Here is an 18,828-nt window from a genome sequence, read left to right as displayed (position 1 = left end):
ATGTAGTAATTCTTTTTTATTATGTAGCACGTTAATCCGCAAACTAGGAGGATTTTTCATTCGTCGGAAGTTAGATCAGAGTCCTGATGGTCGTAAGGACTTCCTCTACAGAGCATTGCTCTATGTGGTATGTATTTCTTGTCTTTGGTTACATAGATAGCGTTTAGCTCTGGCAGTGAGTAGGAAAATGAGCTCCATTAGTTGAAGGATGTTTTTTACTTCTTTGAATTTCTCTTGGGTTTCATGCAGCAAAAATAGGATACGTTTATGCGTCGAGTCTTGAATGTCTGAAGTAACAGACTTAAATGCCCAGCACCTTTGAGGACGAGATTTTTACCTTGAGTAATCCACATTAAAGAAAGTGAAATTAATACTCTCTGAATTAATGTTAAACTTAAGCCACATTTCTCTGATTTTTACTCGGGTGTATCTACACTAGTTCTATTAATGGAAGCCTCTGTTTACAATGGGTTGATGTAATCCTTTGTGCCATTCAGTATAATAGCTGTATTTCCATCTTGGAAGATGGTGTGTGCTGAGGAACCAGAAGAGACTTATGTAAATTGACTAGATCAACTGTTTCTTGAAATGCTGTTCTTGTTTAATGTCATATGTTCTGCTTGTATATTCATGCAAATTCAATTGCAGTTTGGTCTGGGTTTGTGTCAAGCATCCATTGCTTTTGTTTTTTCTCCCTATTGTTCATGCCAGCTCATGATCTTCCAATACTTTTAAAAGGAAATGGTTGCTGACAATATATTTCAATTTGCCAGAATAAATAGATATTATTTTTTTCCTTTTTTCCAATCTTTCTGTATTCAGCACATAGAAGAATTGTTGAGGCAGCAGCAGTTTTTAGAAATATTCTTGGAAGGCACACGGTCTCGAAGTGGAAAGACTTCTGGAGCTAGAGCAGGCCTGTTGTCTGTGGTAGTGGATGCTCTCTTCTCAAATGCCACTCCCGATGTCCTGATTATACCAGTGGGAATCTCCTATGATCGCATCATTGAAGGTCACTATAACAGTGAACAGCTGGTAAGAGCAACTGAACAACTTGTTTTGCCTAGGGGATTTTCTGTTTATGTTTAGGAAAATATGCTGTGTAGTTAAATTATGTGCTAGTAGTCCTCTGTTGAGTGTACTTGGTGTTTGTGTTGAAGAGTGTAGAACAATGAATCACAAAACCTCTCCAACAGGGAGTGCCGAGGTAGGGGTGGCATAGTTCTAAATGCAAATTCATAAAAGATAATATATTCAAGTGGGTGTATGTAGTAAACAATAATTCTGTAGATTTACTTGAAGTTATAAATTGTGTCAAAAGATTTGTCCTTGTTTTGTCTGCTGCTGCACGTATTTTAATTCTAAACATAACCTTTTAATTGCAAATTCACAAAAACCTAAAACAGCCACCTGTGTTTTCCAGGGCAAGCCTAAGAAGAATGAAAGTCTTTGGAGTATAGCTAGAGGAGTCTTCAGAATGCTGCGGAAGAATTATGGGTGTGTCAGAGTGGATTTTGCACAACCATTTTCCTTAAAAGTAAGTTTGACATTTGGAAGTCCCTTTTGAAGTTTTGACATTTTTGATGTTTCGGTAGTGGGACACATTCATTTTGATTTTTCTCTTTGTGGTTTACCATCACTAGCATTATCTGCTGAAGTCTATTCCAGTGGGACAAAAGCATCCATAATTTGCTGAAGGCATGAGTCTTCAGACACATTTGTGTTAAGCTGAAGTAGGCTCAGAGTTGATATGATGGGTTGTGTTAGTTTTGAAATGCTGCACGTATTCTCACTGGGGTTCTTTATTATTTTGTTTTAACAATGTTTAAAATGATCCTAACACCATGTGTAAGTTGTTGAGACATTTGGAGTTGAAGAAAATGCAATACTCTTCTCCAGTTTGAGTAACTGAATGGTTTACAGTGTTGAGGAAGGGCATTCGTCTCACTAGATTGTTAAAACTGCTAAGCAAATTAGTAGTTATAAAAGCGTCATGGATCGTAGATCATAAAAATCCGCATATTCTTTGAATGCCATAGTTGATTATTAGTTAACAATTATTACATAGACTAGTTCACTGAATACTATTGTGTAGTTTCTCAGGGAATGGGGTGCTGCAGAACTGGGTGCCGCCTCTGTTTAAATTTTCTCTTTGCAGAATTATACTTTAATTTATATGCTTTAGTTAATCTGTGTTCTGCTACAGTATCCCTTACTTTTAGGGTGACTTTAATAAGATTAACTACTGTAACAACAACCTACTAGAACATTATTCAAATTAATTAGGTGTTCTTTCTGCCCTACTTCTCTCAGAAAAGCAGTAGGTTGGAGAGCTCTGAGGGTTCAATTACCACAGCATGAAATTATTGTGACTGTCTGCACTGCATTATAATTAGCATAGCTGGGAAGGATATTAATTCACTTCCAAAGGAGAGGGCTTGGGTCACTTCCAGGCTATTCTTGGTAAGGAGTTAGCAACTGCTCTTGGATCAGTATAAGGAATAAAAGGTTATCTGTGTTCTTAATCTAGTGAAATGCTAATCACCCTATACCTTCTTAGCAACCTCAGATCAGGTCTCTTACTGATGTGTATTCATTTTTTCACTTGAGAAAGGTGAAGACTTGACATAAATTGTTTAAATATGCTTTAGCCAAGATTTGCAGATGTGTTGCTGTGTTTTTAAATGAGTGTAGTTGTGTCACTGCAGCTTTTTCTAAAGGAGATGAGCTTTAGGGGTTAATTTTGGGCATCTGAAATTCTGTGAGCACAGGCTTAGAAGCAGAAGAGAGTGAGCTGGCTGGGAAAGTTTTTTAAGCAGCTTTCCTGGGAGGGAACTGTTTTCCTGACCAGCAGGTTAAGTGGCTCTTTAGTTTCCCACATCAGTCTTTTTACAAAGACTTGAAAGAACAGTGTGTCCTGAAAATAGAGTAATGTAAATGCTAACCTGTAGGTAAAGGTTTGGCTTTTAAGAAATCTGGGATTCAAGAATTCCAAGCGTGTGGTACCCTGCCAGCTCCCTGGGTACTTTAGTTTGTGGCACTGTGAGGAGAAATTCCCTATCCTGACGTCTGAGGAAAGGGGCAGTAAGCAATAATTAGAGTCTCTGTGTTGGTTCTGAACGGGTCTTGGACTTGTCTCATTCATGTTAATAAAGGTAGTTCTCATTAATTCAGTCATAAAGAAGCTAGTTGCAAAGGGGTTGTTCTCAGTAGGGTGCTGACAAGGAGTATATTTTTGTTGTTGTTGCAATGTTTCTGATGAAGTAGAGATTCCTTGCTGTGGAAAGTTTGCCTTTTCATAAAATGGAATCAAAAGTGGATAAAATGTTGCAAATTTTTAATTCCTGTGACCTTATTAATGTTCTTTTAGTGAGATTTATTTTTAAGCACAGTTCCATTTTTGATTAATTGCATTTTTCATATAATAATATCAGTTGACTACAAGAATAAGGTGGAAAAAGTACAAGAAAATAACAAGTTGTCTCTTAACAGGAATATGTAAACAGCCAAAGCCAAAAACCTGTGCCTGCTCCTTTTTCTTTGGAACAAGCTTTGTTACCAGCTATACTTCCATCAAGGTAAAGATTTTTTGGGTATTAGAGAGAGGGAGGACAGGTTGGGGTTGGTTTCTTTGTTTGTCTTTTTAGTATTCTGCATTACATTCCAAGCAGTGCCTGAACTCCCCAATGTTAATGTAATTGTGTGTAGGAAAACTGAAAACTTACACATTTGTAAATGCAATTTATTACAAGAATTGCATTATTTCTCAGGAGCTCTGTTTAAATAAGCTCGATTGCACTTTCCTTTGTTAATTTTAGTCACCTCTGGTGGTTTAAATTTAAATTTTATGAAATAACTTGGGGAAAAAATAACACAGTGAAAAATGAAGGGTTTGGTTTTAAACATTTCAGGTGGGTATTGGTGTAATTGCAAGGCAAAGAGTGCTTGTGAGTGAATACCCTTTTCTCAAAGAAGTGTCTGTCACTCAGAAGTGTCAAAGTGTTTCACAAGGGCTAAATCTGCATTTGTTAGACATACACATTTTAGTTGAGATGTTAGCTTGACTTGTATAAACCTGTGTATAAACCTGTGTTTATACAAGTAGAGACAAAGTGAGTAATTTATTTTTAGGAAGTTCTAGGTTCGTACAAAAGACCAGCTCTAGTTTGTAGAGAGGCTGGGCTGGAAACTGCCTTTCAGGCCGATCTGCTTCATCTACTATTGTCCATATTCATTGAAGGGAAAAGAACTGTGTGGTGCAAATGAAGTAAGGGCAGAGCCACGAGTAGCCATTGGACAAGGTTGCAATTTTCTGTTTGGTATTCTTTTCTTGGATTGATGTTTAGCACAAAGAAGTAATCTGGAAAAGTTGGTAGGTATTTATGTTTGTGCAGAGCTTGTTATGTGTAACATTTTTGTGCCCTTACCAGACTACGCAGTGGGTTTTGTGCTCTGGTTCATTTAGCGTATGTGAAAAATAAATCAGTTCAGGTTATTTTACATTTTGATCAAAATCTAAATGTCATAATATGAATTTTTATTCTATATTCAGACCTCACGATTCTGTGGATGAAGGTACAGAGGCCTCACTGCCCAACTCCAGGGATATCACCAGTGAGCCCTTCAGAAGAGAGCTGATATCCAACTTGGCTGAGCATATTTTGTTCAGTAAGTGTTACAGTATCACTGTCGGCTACCTGTTTTGTTTTGCTAATTACATGTAATAGCATTCTCTTTGGTAGTGTCATGCTTGCACCATTCTCTCCATTCAGGTGATCATTTGATGACTTCAAATGCTCTCTTGACAATTCTCCATCCTTTGCCTCCTTTCCTCATTTTCAAAGTTTAATAAACTCTCTTTGTGATTTGAGCTTTTTATCCTGTTTGTTTTGGTAACTTTTGTGTCCTTTGTACCAGTATACTGAACTTGCTGTACTCTGAAGTGTTTGTTTGTCATATTGATTCACTGATTTCTTATCACTCCACGTAAGAAGTTATTTGCTGTGTCTTAACAGCATTATTTAAGATGGTGCTCATGTGCACTCATCTAGCTGCATGGACCGGTGTTGCCAGATTTTATGGGTTATGAGGTCAAACGTGTGATTTGTGGTACAAGAGATGCATACAAAATGGTACTTAGCTTAGGAAACATGTAAGCTTTATTCAGGCTTCTTACTTCAATTTGTTTTAATTTGATTACTTTTTTATTGTTGCTATGTAGACATAATACACTTCGTATTTCATTCAGAGCGTACAGTTGTATGCCAATATCACTATAATTTTTTTTAAAATAATGTGTACTCTTTCACTTATAATGATGTTCTGAACCTCTCAGGTGCTTAATGAGTTTATCTTGTTTACTTCTAGCTGCAAAGAAGTCCTGTGCTGTGATGTCTACCCACCTTGTTGCCTGTTTGCTTCTGTACAGACACAGGCAGGTAAGGCTTCTATGCTGCTTAAATAGCCAAACGTTGCTTTGGCTTTGTTAATTAAAAACTAGTATGTATTTTACTATTGCATGGTACTAATAAAAGAAGAAAAATATGTTTAAACTAAAGTAGATTTCAGGTAGTCTCAGTGCTAGTATTGTAGTTAGTAGCGGATGCTTGCAGATAAGCCATTATTGATGGGATGATATTAAATACTCGTGTAGAAACAGATATTTGTAATTCAAAATGTAGTTATGCTTTTTCAAAAGAATAGATTGTTTAGGTTCGTTGTATTAAGTTTTCTTTTTGGTCTTAAACACACTGGCTGTATGCTAGCAACTCTTCTTTTCAAATGTGTTTTTCAAAAATGGTGATTCTCAAATGTGCTGTTCCTTGGTACTAGAATATTATACCAAGATGTCAAAATTATAGTGATGTTTAACATATGTATGTGGGGCATGGAAGAATATTTTTTTCTCCTACAAGTGTGTTTAGCATTTGTTCTGAAACTCCTTCTGCCTCTAATCTGAGAATTTTTATTGTGCATAAATCAAGAAAAAATTGAAAAATATTTGCCAGGTATGTAATCCTTTTATTCAATGACAGTATTACTGTTGCATCAGTCCAGCATTACTGTTGCATCAGTCCAGCCTTTCAAATTTCCTAAAATAATGGGATCAAAGAAGTGTTTTACGATGTGATATGAAGCCATCTTGACAAAAAAACAAGGAAAGAAAGTGCATGAGGAAAAGCTTCTCCTGAAGTCCCCAAACAATTGAAGAGAAGTTCTGTTAAGTACTGTATTCCCTGATAATTGATCATTCATTTTATAGCATAGGAAATAGAAATACAATATCTCTAACATGTTCTTAAATAACAACTCTGTCTCTGCAGGCTGTGAAATAAATCAAGAAGTAATTTTGGCTTCTCAAATAGCTGTGTAGTTTTAAACTATAACTGTATATATTTCAAAACCTGTGGATTATTTTAGTAATACCTCTGAAAACAAGGTTCACTAATACTTACGTCATGCTTTGGATTTTTGAGAATTAATGGCTGGTTTGTGTGTTTGCTATATACATGGTCATGTGGTTTATGGATAAACTCCTGCACAAAGAAATAACGTTTCACATTGTGATTTTGCTTTTGTTTCTAGGGAACTGATCTTTCCAGATTGGTAGAAGATTTCTTTTCCATGAAGGAGGAGGTCTTAGCCCGTGACTTTGACTTGGGATTTTCAGGGAACTCGGATGATGTTGTCATGCATGCCATCCACTTGTTGGGGAACTGTGTGAATATCACAAACACTAGCCGAAACAACGAGTTCTTCATCACTCCCAGCACAACGATACCTGCTGTCTTTGAACTCAACTTCTACAGCAATGGAGTACTTCATGTATTCATTAAAGAGGCTGTTATTGGTACGTGTTGTGTTTACCAAGGAAAGACTTTCTTGTGACTCATGAAGTCAAAATATCTCCACGACCCCACAACCCTGCTTCCCTTCCTGCTTCAGACCGTGTTTAGCCTAGAAAAAATCATTTTAAAGTCAACTTTGTTGTTTGTGGAATGATTCAAATAATTTTTCCCAACATTCTTTATCTTTCTTGTATTTGTGTATTGGTCACTGACGTGGTCAAAGCACTATCAGAGTTTTCAACCAACATGGCAAAACATTTGTTTTTGCTGTGAAGATTTTCGTGAGTTTTTGTTTCAATCTGACATTAGTTGGACACAAATGGAATAGTGGTGAATCCAATCTTTATTCTTCAATTGCGCCTGTAATGCTTGACTGGTTTTAGGCCTAGAAATAGACAACAGTTTTAAGTTTTCTTTGCTATAAGGCTCTTTGGGAAAATAAATTTTTCTTACGTTGGTTTCTCCTCTAGCCTGTAGTCTTCATGCAGTTCAGAGCAGGAGGTACAGAAATGGTACTACTGGTGCTTCTCCCAGTATGATTAGTCAAGAACACCTGGTCCGGAAAGCTGCCAGCTTGTGTTACTTGCTTTCTAATGAATTTACTGTATCTTTGGTAAGTAAGTGCATTAATTATCTATGTTTCAAAATTTTGTTCTGCTTGTAACTCCATGTGTTACTTTAAAATGATACTTTTTCCAAGTGCCACACTTCTGATGTGTTGGCTGTTAAATATAGTGTGATGGTAATGAGTATCAAGAGGTTGAATTTACTTTGAAAAATGAAGATGTCATTGTTCCTGTTTGCTTCAATAAAATGTCTGAACATTTGAACGAACGTAGTTGCATCAGAACCATTCATCTCAAAGTTGTCTGGCCTAAGGTAACACATGAGTTAAGTTGGCAAACACCTGTCACTGCCTTGTTTCCTTGGCAAGATGTGACAAAATCCGTCAATCCAGTTTTGGGAATACGTATTGTGCGTGCCTAGTGCTCGTGCAAGTGCTAAAGCAGGTTATGCCAGGGGGAGCCTGCAGCCTTTTGACTGTGCTGACTTTTGGCCTTTCCTGAGAAAGAAAAGCTGCTCACTCTGTCTCTGCCGGCTTCCCATAACTTGAAGTTGGACTTTTTAATGTCTTCTAACAGATTTTATGTTGCTTATGTCATTAGACAATCACAACCATATCTGTATTCTGCTCAAACTATCAAAATGTGGGGATTTTTGTTTAAACAATTACAATCTTTCAGAGTACCCAACTCACATGAGTTTGCATAAATGATTGAAATTATACTGGGAACTAAGGCTCCAGACTCTAAAGATATTCCTAATTTGCATAGGAGTGCAATAGTCAGTGTGCCACACCTAGTGCTTAGTGGCAATTTTAAACATGGCCTGACTTTGGGTTTTGTTTTGTTACAAAACACTGCAGAGAGCTGATGTTATCTCAGTTTTCATACACTCTGTATACTTACAGTCTGTATGCTTGCAATGTTAAGTGTTAGATATTTCTTTTCTTGTGTGTAGCCATTCCTTAGAATTGTAGAGATTCTTGAATTCTAAGGTCTCAAGTTCTTCAATTTGCACACCCATTTCTTACATGTGTCTTTTTTAAATGAAGTCTAAGCCAAATTTAGTACTTATGTCTGGTCAGTAATGTAGCTCATGTAGTTCTTTAGTAATCTTATCCTCCTTCTTTCAGAGTTTGTAATTGGTATTTTTTTTAACTTCGTGAATATTTCTTCAATGATTATGAACAATGTAAAAGAGGTTTGTTTTTATTTATTCAGAGTTTTGAAACACATAAGCGTGTTTCTTAAAAGTGTACTTCCCTTTAAATTCCAAGTAATCTTGGTATGAGGCTCAATTTTTTTAGTTTTATGGTGTTTTTATTTCAGAATTGTTAACAACTTAAGATTTGGTTAGAGGTGATTCAAAAGGGAGAATATTTAATGTGGTTTTCTACTAGTGTAGTAATGCATTTCCTAAATAAAATAGTTGGACAAATTTTAAATATCCTATTTCACTGTATTTTTTTTTAACATCTGCCAGGATAAACATGAGTGTTCCATTGGGATTATGGTGATAAAGGTTTAATAACTTGATTGAAAGTAATAATACTGCTATATCTAAAATGCTCATACTGAACAGGGAAATGGTGTTGCTCTAATGGGTATAATGACTGTGATTTTTTCAGTGCATTTCTTTTATGTTTTGCAGCCTTGCCAGGTGATATATCAAGTTTGCCATGAATCTGTGGAGAGGTTGATACAATACGGTATTCTTCTGGTGGCTGAGGTAAGGTGGTAGAGACCCTAAATGAGCCTTGTTTCTTGTATTTGACTTTAGCTATAGGTGATTCGTGCTGCTTAATTTTGAGGCTTGTTCTAAATATATGCTGTTACTGAAAGCTTTTAATAACAGCTCCAGGACTGACGCAACTTCATTCTTAGTTTTATAAGCATTAGTCATCCTGTGATGCTATGAATGACTCTGTGTGCCCTTTCACTGTACTATTAAACCTACTGAGGCAGGCATGTATTTTGCACTGACTTGTAAAATGGGCGTTTATTTTATTATTGGAGTCCTTTCAAATTGTAGCGTAGCTATAACAAGTGGAAGTTTACTTTCTACTCCAGAGGAGTCAGTAGTTGAGATCTTTTGTCATTCTTTACTCCTTTTGCATCGATCTTGAAACTATTGGAAGCCTCCCCTGCTAGCACAATTTGCGGTTGCAAGGATGTGCTGGTACATAATCAGTGCAAACACTATAATCAATAGTTGTTTCATGACTTTGGATGGGTTGGAAGTGTTTGTAGGGTTTTTACAAGCTCTTTAAGAAGGGTATCTAGCTTCTGCCCTTTCTAATTATTTCAGTTTACTGCTGACATTTATGCATTGATAAATTTCCCATTAAAAATGAAGCTTGGTTGATCCATGGTTTGTTTTTTTTTAATTCTTCCGTGATTCTAGTGTCCACTTAAAAAACTAAGAAATATTTGTAACACAGCAATCTCTTCAGTATTTTTCTTAAACTTATTTTATGGCCTTTGCTTCATTCAAAATAAAGCATTTGATCAGAGTTTAAGATTGAAGGATGCCATTCTTCATTTGCTGTCTAGGTCTTTTTCTTTGTCATGAATATTATGATAGCAATCCTATCTATGAAGTGTCTGTTGTCTGTCTGGTTTTAATCTTGTCTGATTCTCATTTCCAAATGGAATAACTGTATTGGGGGGGTCTTTCCTTGGGACTTGGCACTAGTGACCTTTGAAGAATCTTTCTCTTCTACCACTTTAAGCAAAACAATTAATGGTGAATGATTTACACTAAGGCTTCCCTTATACTTTCAAGTGTATATTTACTATCTGTAAAACTTATTTCTGAGGATGTGTTGTTGAAATTGAATGTTGCATCAGACATTGATAGGTCAAGTGGAATATTTCTATTGCATCTCAGTTACTGTACACCTGAAGTTCTGACATATCTGCATTGTTGCATAACAAGACGAAATTACTATTCAAGTGCATCTAGTATGTATATATTTGTCACTTGTGCTTGTTACCTCTAGTAGATTACCTCACTATGCCCTGGCAAGGGAACTGTATAACACTTTACAAAGCATTTCACTAATTAGTGGTTTTACTAAAATAGATTGCTTCACTAAATAGATAAAAAGCAAACAACAAACTCTTTCCCCTGACAGTATTCAAGTTAAGAAATTCCACACACTCATCTCAAAAGCCTGAAGAAATTTATACTTACATAAGACACCTACCTGCTAATAAGTGTAAATCTGTGTCTTGCGCTGAGGGTGGATTATTGTGGGGTGTTTGTAGGCTAAACTTGGATGATGCTTGTCAGGGTGATTAGTAGAAGGGAATTGCAGTTATGTAACAGGTGGAGAAGTCAGTCTTAATGTCTCAATGTAATCAAAGTTTAAACAGTTCGGGGCCTTTCTGATTAAAGCTGGCTCATTCTGCTCCAACCAATATCTCATGTGGGGATAGATGCAAGAACATCATCATTAGAGGCAGTAAGTTACTGTTTCCAAATAGCAACTTGTGTCATTGTGCATTATTTGAGATTTTAACTATTCTAATATAATAACACAGAGTTTACTTCTCTGTCTCTAAAGCAGTAGTAGTGTGAAGGTTAGCCACATCTACATCCAGGTAGCATCTCAGCTTTTTATCCTAACACAACTGAAAACACTTTCTTGGCAACTGCTGCTGTATGGGCTCTGGTAGGAAGGTTGAGCAGCGCTTGCAGATTTTCACTTTTCTTTAGTTTGCCTGTCACATAAACCTAGTCTTTCACCAAGTGTATCTTCTCTCTGTTTTATTCAACCCTGTCTTTTATTAAATATTGTTTAATGAATGGGCCGATTTAATCAGAGGAGATTATAAAAAAAAAAAATCTGTTGTTTACCTGGATTTGGATTTTTTACCTACTTACCACCTTGTCTTTCAAATTCAAGCAGGATGATCAGGAGGATGTTAGCCCCAGTCTTACAGAGCAGCAGTGGGATAAAAAAATCCCTGAGCCATTGTCTTGGAGAAGTGATGAGGAAGATGAAGATAGTGATTTTGGAGAAGAGCAGAGAGATTGCTACCTGAAGGTAATATTATCCTAAGGGTAACAACACTGAAGCCTATTGAATGAGGTACAAACTACCTCACTGGTTTGGGAGGCATAATGATAATTTTCTTTTGCTGGCTCACAGCATTAGTCTGTTGTATTTTGCTACAGTCAGTTAAACATTGACTGAATTATTTGGGCTGCTGTTTTGGTGTGTACTGTGTTGCAGGTCAGTTCTTGTTTCTGCTGGCCTCTGTCACTTAAGCTCTTCTTGTCCTTTCATAGGTGAGCCAGTCTCAAGAGCACCAGCAGTACATCACTTTCCTGCAGAGGTTGTTGGGACCTTTACTGGAGGCATATAGCTCTGCTGTCACCTTTGTGCACAATTTTAGTGGTCCTATTGCTGAATCTGAATACCTTCAAAAGTTACACAGGCACTTAATAAGCAGAACAGAGAAGAATGTTGCTGTCTATGGTATGTTGAACTGGTTTTGAAATTGGATTTGATTCATTCTGTTCCTCCTAGCACAACGCTGCCCAAATTCAGTTGCACTTGTTTATCTCTGGGTTTTTTTCTTGCAGCGGAGAGTGCTACCTACAGTCACGTGAAAAATGCAGTGAAAGTCTTTAAGGAAATTGGGGTAAGTATTTGGTGATCAAACTGTTTCATTTTAATAATGAACACAATTATGACAATTAATGGAACCTGTTCAGTGTTGATTTAAAATCTTTGAATGTATATATGCAAATGCATTGTGAGTTTTGAGCATTTTGCTTTCCTTAAGGCTCAGGGCTGTAGGAGAAGAGCACATGCTGCAGAGCAGGGCACTTCTTGCCCCTGAGAAGACCTGCCTAGATGAGGGCTGGGTGACTAGGCATTTTTATTAACAGCAAATGAAGTTTCTCTTCTCTGCTCCACGTCCTTACTGTGAAAATGTTGGAAGGCTGAGAGCATGCTCTATGCTTAGTGAGAGCTAAATCCAAGTTTGAAGGCTTACTTAAATCTTTGAGAAGTATTAGTTACTAAATTTTGGCTTAGTAGTGATTGATGCTCCAGCAGAACCATCCTAGTAGACCTCCAGTGTCCACCATAAGGGAACAGATTTTCTTTAGAATAACAGATCAGTTTTGTATTTTCCCACTATCTTTTCAAATTTTAAGCCACCTATCTAGATTTTGCAAATGAAGAGTTTATGTCATCAGAATGACATGGCTTTCTGAATGCCAGATAGGATGTAGCATTATAATTTTGAAAGCATCAGCATTTAGACAAAGTATTGCTAGATAAGGGTTTTGTTGAAATCTTTGTCCTTGAATTCTGCTGTATTAAATAATCCAACAGTAGCAAGCCTATAGTAAAGCCTACATTAAAGGTATCTTCCTGTGGACTGAGAGAGCTGTGAAGAAAGCACATATCAAATCCATCATTTTAATTCTAGTGTATTCTACCTTTGGAAAAATGGAACTAGGTAGCATCCGCTGAGTGTCTCTTCAGAGCATGATGTCTGAATTCTTGTTTTCAGAGTGCTTATGTTTTTCAGTTTGGATGCCTTTTGAGTGCATGTTTTATTCCCCAGTGTTAGGAGCTGGCTGTTTATCTTACAGTGTGCTTATTTCTCAGTTTTTCTTCTTCCATACCACTTGAAGAACTTCAACACTGAGTAAGTTATAATGATATCTAAAGGTATTGCCATCCAAGCCTTCAAGAAAGGAAAAAAGTCTTGTAAATGAGGGCAAATTTAGGATAGATGATAAGCTTTTAATCACAAAAGAAAGGACGTTCCTTGGATGTGGTGATTCTTACATGTATTCATGCTGTGCTTTAGGTTTTCAATCAGACGAAACAAAGAAGAGACACCATTTTGGAACTAAGCACTGCATTCCTACCTCAGCACAACAGGCAAAAACTACTGGAATTCATCATGAGTTTCATGGTATTATAGACCACATATAGCACCTTTGTCCAGGAATATGAAGACGGGTTTTGAGACTGTGTCAAAGCCTGGGGACATTTTTGCTAATCCTTCAAAAGCGTAAGGTGCCACTGTCTGGGTAAGGCCTTCTCTGACTTGAACTACTGGAAGACAAGTGCCTTCTTACGTGTGCATTTATGGGTTTCTTACAGTCCCAATCCTGCTGTAATACAGCGATACTCAGATGACACTTTGGATACAAGTAATTAAACACATTGCAAAAAAATAAGTTAAATGATTAGAATATTATCAGTGTTAGGTTTTAAATATCCTTTAAAAGACTGGAACAGATGCGCAAATATATTTGTGATCTGTAGTTAACCCCGAGATCTTGAGTTCAGTGGCAACACAGGTTATGGCATAAACAAATAACTTTCATTCCAATTCAGTTTTGTTGTTTTAAATAAATGGTTTAGAATTTTTGCTTAGGCAGGATATGTATTTCATGGATAAAGCCATAGTTTTTCATAAATATTAACATAAATGCCAAAATCCTAGTGAGAATAACAGTTACGGACATCTGAGAATAATGATCATGTAGCAGATGATTGTGAGAAGCATTGTTAGCAGGCATATCTTGCACTGTTAGAGTTGTGTAGTGCAGTGGTAAATTGCACTAATCACTGCTGTCGTGAAGAATGTGAAAGTAGCGTTCTTGTTTTTATTATGGCATCTGTCATTCAGGCAGATGAAAGTCAGGAGACAGTTGCCTGAATGTGAATATCTTGTAAAATCATAGATTACTATTTAATTGAAAAAATCTATTAAGTTGCTGTTTTGGTTTTTTTTTAAATTAATAGGATGTCAGATTTTTTTTTAAGTGGAGTAAACACATGATTTGGTGAAATAACTTAATTTTGGCCCTAAAAATTTCAGCAATAACTTTTGCAATTCTTTGGAAATTAGTGTTCATGTTGTTTTCTGTTGCTGAGCAGACCTAAATTGGCATGAAGTGGTAACCTCTAGAAACAGAAATATTATAAGCTATGTACTTCTTGACTCTGGTCTAACTAACTTACAAAAAAATAGTCGCGGACAAAACTGAATGATGAATAAATTCTGTCCCATCTAACAGGACTCTGGTCTTGCAATTTGATCCTTTTGCATGGAAGACTTGCACTGTAGATTTCATCTTCTCTTCGTGTGAGTGATCAGATTGCAACCTGTGGTCCTGTATTTTAGTACAGCTGGTCTAGCTGAAGCAATAACTTGGTGATATGTGAAGCTGGTTTGCTTATGAAATGTTTTTTTTTTCTCATTTAGATTGCCTTCTATGTGAGGGAAATAGACCATTTCAATTACTGCAGTATTTTCTTGATTCTTGCATCCTGGTCTTGTGAGCAGAACCCCCCCACCCCCCCAAACATGTAATCTCTGTCGTTTAATTTAAATACAGAAAAGCATACTTGAATCCCAGCATTTGTACTGTTACGCCAGCACAAAACTGATGCACACAATTTGAGTTTGTGGCCAAGGAGTTTGCATTTCTACTGCACATTTGTCAACAAGAATATTTCTGTACTTTTTTTTTATTAAATGCTATTAATATTTGAAACCTGCAGTTTATATTTTATTAGCATTATACTGTTAGCACTGTGAGACTTGCGTGTTTTGTCACTAAACCAGGTGCTCTACAACACTAAAAGAATTTCTGAACCAAAGCTACACTAATACAGATAGAAACTGACCCAAGAGTCACTTTTGTTCTTAACATCCTACTGCTGTCTCAGCAGGATAGTGACTACATCACACATATTTTGTTTTGTGAAGTCTACTAGCTGTTTAGCGAAGAGTTTCTTCTCATATTAGCTAATGTGCACTGTTTGTTAACCCGAAGAATGCTCCTGATGGCTTCCATTTAATGTCAGAAAAAGACTAGGTGCTTCTGAATAAAGAGGTCTCATAGTTTACTGCATTTCAGTAAATCTGAAGTGTACTAACAGCGAAGATTGTATGTAAAAAAGACTTTTAAAAATGAAGCAATATGAAGCAAACAAAACTTGAATAATTTTATTAAGAATGTTCTGCCAACTGACATATTAGTTACTATAAAACCCAGGAGTGCTGTGGTCACTGGAGTGTTCTGGCTGGGTGTTGCATCTAAGATAACTCACATTAAAAAAACCAAAAATCTAGTTGATATAAATCAGTGAGTGGGTAGGATAATAATGCATGTGAGTATGCATTAATGAATACATTTAGTATGCAGAGGGAGGGGGCACCTTTAAAACTGGTTTGGTTTTGTATGAGAAAAACTTGCATGTAAGAAGTCAGTGCTATGAATCATCTGCCACTGGAAGCCTTTGCATTCTACAGCAGGTATGGATGTATACATATATATGCAAGCACGTATATTATGATGTACAACTATGCTTTTCCTTGACAATAAAGCACAGAATATAAAATTATCAGGCTGTAAGAGTCAAAAACTAAAGCCAACACATTTGCACTGTATTTACACCTTCAGTGTCTTCTGATTTTATTAATGTCTCATGATTCCCTTACTGATAGAACGCCAGGTTGAGTTAATTTGGTAAAGTTAACCAGTAAAGAAAGGACTGGCCCCGAGTCACCTCAGATTTTTTTTTTTGAGACTCTCCTCTAATATAAAGACTTGCATGAGTCTCATAATTCTTAAGAGCATATTACTCAGGTGTGCAAATCTTTTTGGGCCAGGATCTTTTGTGATAGGAGATACTTAATGTTTTCATATGTATCCTATAGATCTCACATTTATAGAGTCATGGAAATGTAGAATTCCACTTCCCATGGTGCCGCAGCTACCCAGGCCACCAGGAATCATACACTTATTAATGTATTTGCTTTCTATTCACAGTGACACTGGAGGCATACCTGCCTTCTCTTTGACAGTATAGGGCTTTGTTCACCTGTCTTTTAATAGGAAGCATACACACAACACATACGTTTAACTGCCTGCCTGCTCCACAGAGAAGTGTCAGAATCACAAAGAAGAGGTTGAGCTAGGAGGTGATGTAAGATGCTGTTGCTCTTGTGTTTCTGTGCTAACGAGCCTGATACTGCTTCCTTGAAAATGTTACCATGTTTTACCTGTGATGTGTAATGCCATGTCTGTTGTAGAAGCGCAGTGTGTGCTGGAGTCATTTTAATAAATTAAACTGTTTGCTAATATGACATTTAACAAGCTCTTCTGATGTTTTTTTGTTTGTTGTTCTTAAATAACCTGCTCAGATAATTAATTTGATAACTTTGCCTTACTTAAGGTAGTTTCTGAAATTAAACTATCTAAAGACTTTGTTGTGGTTCTGTCTCTACCAGTGCATGTACTGGAGAAGAACCATTTAAAAAGGGGATGGAGGTGGCATCCTGGCTCCTGAGTCACTGTCTGTTTGTCATGAAGTGGAGGTGCGGTTTTCCTGCTCTGTTTCCCCAACCCTGCAAGGCTCTTTTGTGTGGATCACTCTTTTAAAGGCTTTAAAAGTTCATCTCTCCTTACATGGAGTAGTGGGTCATTCGGGAGTCTGGGATGGCTCTGATGCTGCGGGCTATCCCTTCGGCGATTTCAAGCTGACCTGGAGTGCACTAAGCACCTGTCAGCAATTCTGTCAGCATCTCACAAATGTGAATCAATTGAAGTGGGACTTTAATATAATAAAACCTGCATAGATGATCATTACTTAAATTGAGAAGGAGGGATGCTGTTTTACCCTTCAGGAAAAAACCAAAAAGTTGTAATCAATTGATTCTTGAAGAGGCCTCTAGCAATGTTCATATGCAAGCAAGACTCAATTAATTGACAACTCTAGGCTGAGGCAAGAAACTAAAATTCAATTATTGTCAGTAGCTTGAATAAAACCCAATTCTTATTGGTGATGACCTTACATGTTATTCTTTCTGTAAATGTCTTCCTATTTCTCAGTCTTTTAAAATCCTAAATGTCAGATAAAGCACTTATCTCCGGTTTTTGCTTAATTCAGTTTCCTTGTAATAAAAGCTTGTCAGGCTTATTTAGAAGGATCGCTTGATCTGAGCTCTCCGCTTAGTTCTCTTTTATGGTACGCCGAGCTTTCAGCAGCCCTTGTATTTTTAAGTTAAGATTGACATTGATCTGAATTGCTGCTTGATGCATTTTCTTTTCATTCTTTTATAGATGTTCGTTGCTGGGTGTGATGTATTGTCCTTATTAATTCTTCTGTAAGTTGGCCCACCTGTTAATATAATTGTCCAGAAAGTATCATAGTTGATGCTGTTATTAGAATAAGGAACTTTCTGGCTTAGGGGAGGAAACATAAATGGAATAACATGCAGCAGTGAACATGCTAGAATTCAGACCTGAGAGACTATGAACCCCAAAGAGACTTTTAGATGTCATCTGTCTATGGCATTGACAATTACAAAAGCAACAGCTATTTAATTAATTATTGTATAACTGCTGGTTAGACAAATACACCTGTATGTAATTATGCAATGCAAAATTTCAATAGAAGATGCACGGAATAATTGCTGTGAGTAATTTGCATAGAAAGGATGTTCTCCAGCATAATAATAATGTTGGTTGTTAAACTGATAGTGTTTACGGTCTCTTGGTCTCAAATGTTTTACAGAATGACAATCTCTGGCAGCTGAGGAAACTGAGACATGGAGATCAGATGCTGTGCTTAGTCATGCATGGCTTCAGTGACACCTATGAACCTATTCTTTTGTTCCTAATTTACCTGTCACTTCTGAGGCTGTCTTGTATTTCCATTAGCAAGTGCTGAGAGTTTAAGGAAGGCTGAATGTGTACAGGTACTAAGTAGATTTTTTTTTTTCCCTCCTTAAAGCATAATTCACAGTCTGAATGGAAGAATTATGGGGTGCAAGAATTACTGTTAGTAGTGGATGTAATAATACTATCATGTGTTCTGAGTCTCATCTGTTCAGTGTCTTCATTACTGATTTGAGGAACTGGAGAGAGAGTTTACTGTTTACATTTGTAGACAGCAAGATGTGGAAGAGCCAGATAGAAACTAGAGCGAGACAACACTGGAGGTTGTCATGATCCCAATGGAAACCATATGTTTTCCGAAGTTTTGAAGGCAAAAAGAAGAATGCAATTAGCCCCAGGGTAGTACAGGCTATTACAACTGGGAGAAGAAAAAACAAAATGTGCAGGCACTGGGAGAGGAATTAAACTGGCTGTGTTCTTTGGAGAAAACTCTGATTTACTGTCAGATGACAAGCAGAACGTGAGTCAAAAGTGGCATGTTATAAAAAGGGCAGATGTCATGCAAAGATACCTTAGGTCTGCAATGAGTGACAAACAGGGCAAAATGTCCCAGTCTGCTCAGACTGATAAGGTCCCATCTGGGACAGCATGTTCTGTTTGAGGAGCTTTGTTTGCAGCAAGAGATGGGCTTGATGGAAAAAAGCTTTCATTTCCCCCTTGTGGAAAAGAAGAATCTGGATAATTC

General features: G+C 36.9%; 1 protein-coding gene across 2 annotated transcripts in view; it reads left to right on the top strand.

Annotated features, from left to right (window-relative positions):
• GPAM (glycerol-3-phosphate acyltransferase, mitochondrial) overlaps positions 1–16,559 on the top strand; it is a 29,515-nt gene extending 12,956 nt beyond the window's left edge. The window contains exons 8-20 of one of the 2 annotated variants that reach the window (XM_069863261.1): positions 28–127; positions 823–1,035; positions 1,424–1,537; positions 3,493–3,578; positions 4,553–4,668; positions 5,368–5,438; positions 6,586–6,850; positions 7,319–7,461; positions 9,063–9,140; positions 11,326–11,463; positions 11,709–11,898; positions 12,006–12,064; positions 13,250–16,559. In XM_069863261.1, coding sequence (XP_069719362.1) covers positions 28–127; positions 823–1,035; positions 1,424–1,537; positions 3,493–3,578; positions 4,553–4,668; positions 5,368–5,438; positions 6,586–6,850; positions 7,319–7,461; positions 9,063–9,140; positions 11,326–11,463; positions 11,709–11,898; positions 12,006–12,064; positions 13,250–13,366 — 1,690 coding nt within the window. In that variant the 3' untranslated portion in view covers positions 13,367–16,559. Of the gene's footprint in view, positions 1–27; positions 128–822; positions 1,036–1,423; positions 1,538–3,492; positions 3,579–4,552; positions 4,669–5,367; positions 5,439–6,585; positions 6,851–7,318; positions 7,462–9,062; positions 9,141–11,322; positions 11,464–11,708; positions 11,899–12,005; positions 12,065–13,249 lie in introns of both variants that reach the window. The other variant, XM_069863260.1, reaches the window with a different exon arrangement.
• The last annotated feature ends 2,269 nt before the right edge of the window (positions 16,560–18,828 follow it).

The sequence above is a fragment of the Phaenicophaeus curvirostris genome, chromosome 9 (assembly GCF_032191515.1).
Source record: "Phaenicophaeus curvirostris isolate KB17595 chromosome 9, BPBGC_Pcur_1.0, whole genome shotgun sequence".
Classification (NCBI taxonomy): domain Eukaryota; kingdom Metazoa; phylum Chordata; class Aves; order Cuculiformes; family Cuculidae; genus Phaenicophaeus; species Phaenicophaeus curvirostris.
The sequence above is the reverse complement of the archived record's forward strand: the minus strand, read 5'-3'. Positions and strand labels throughout refer to the sequence as shown.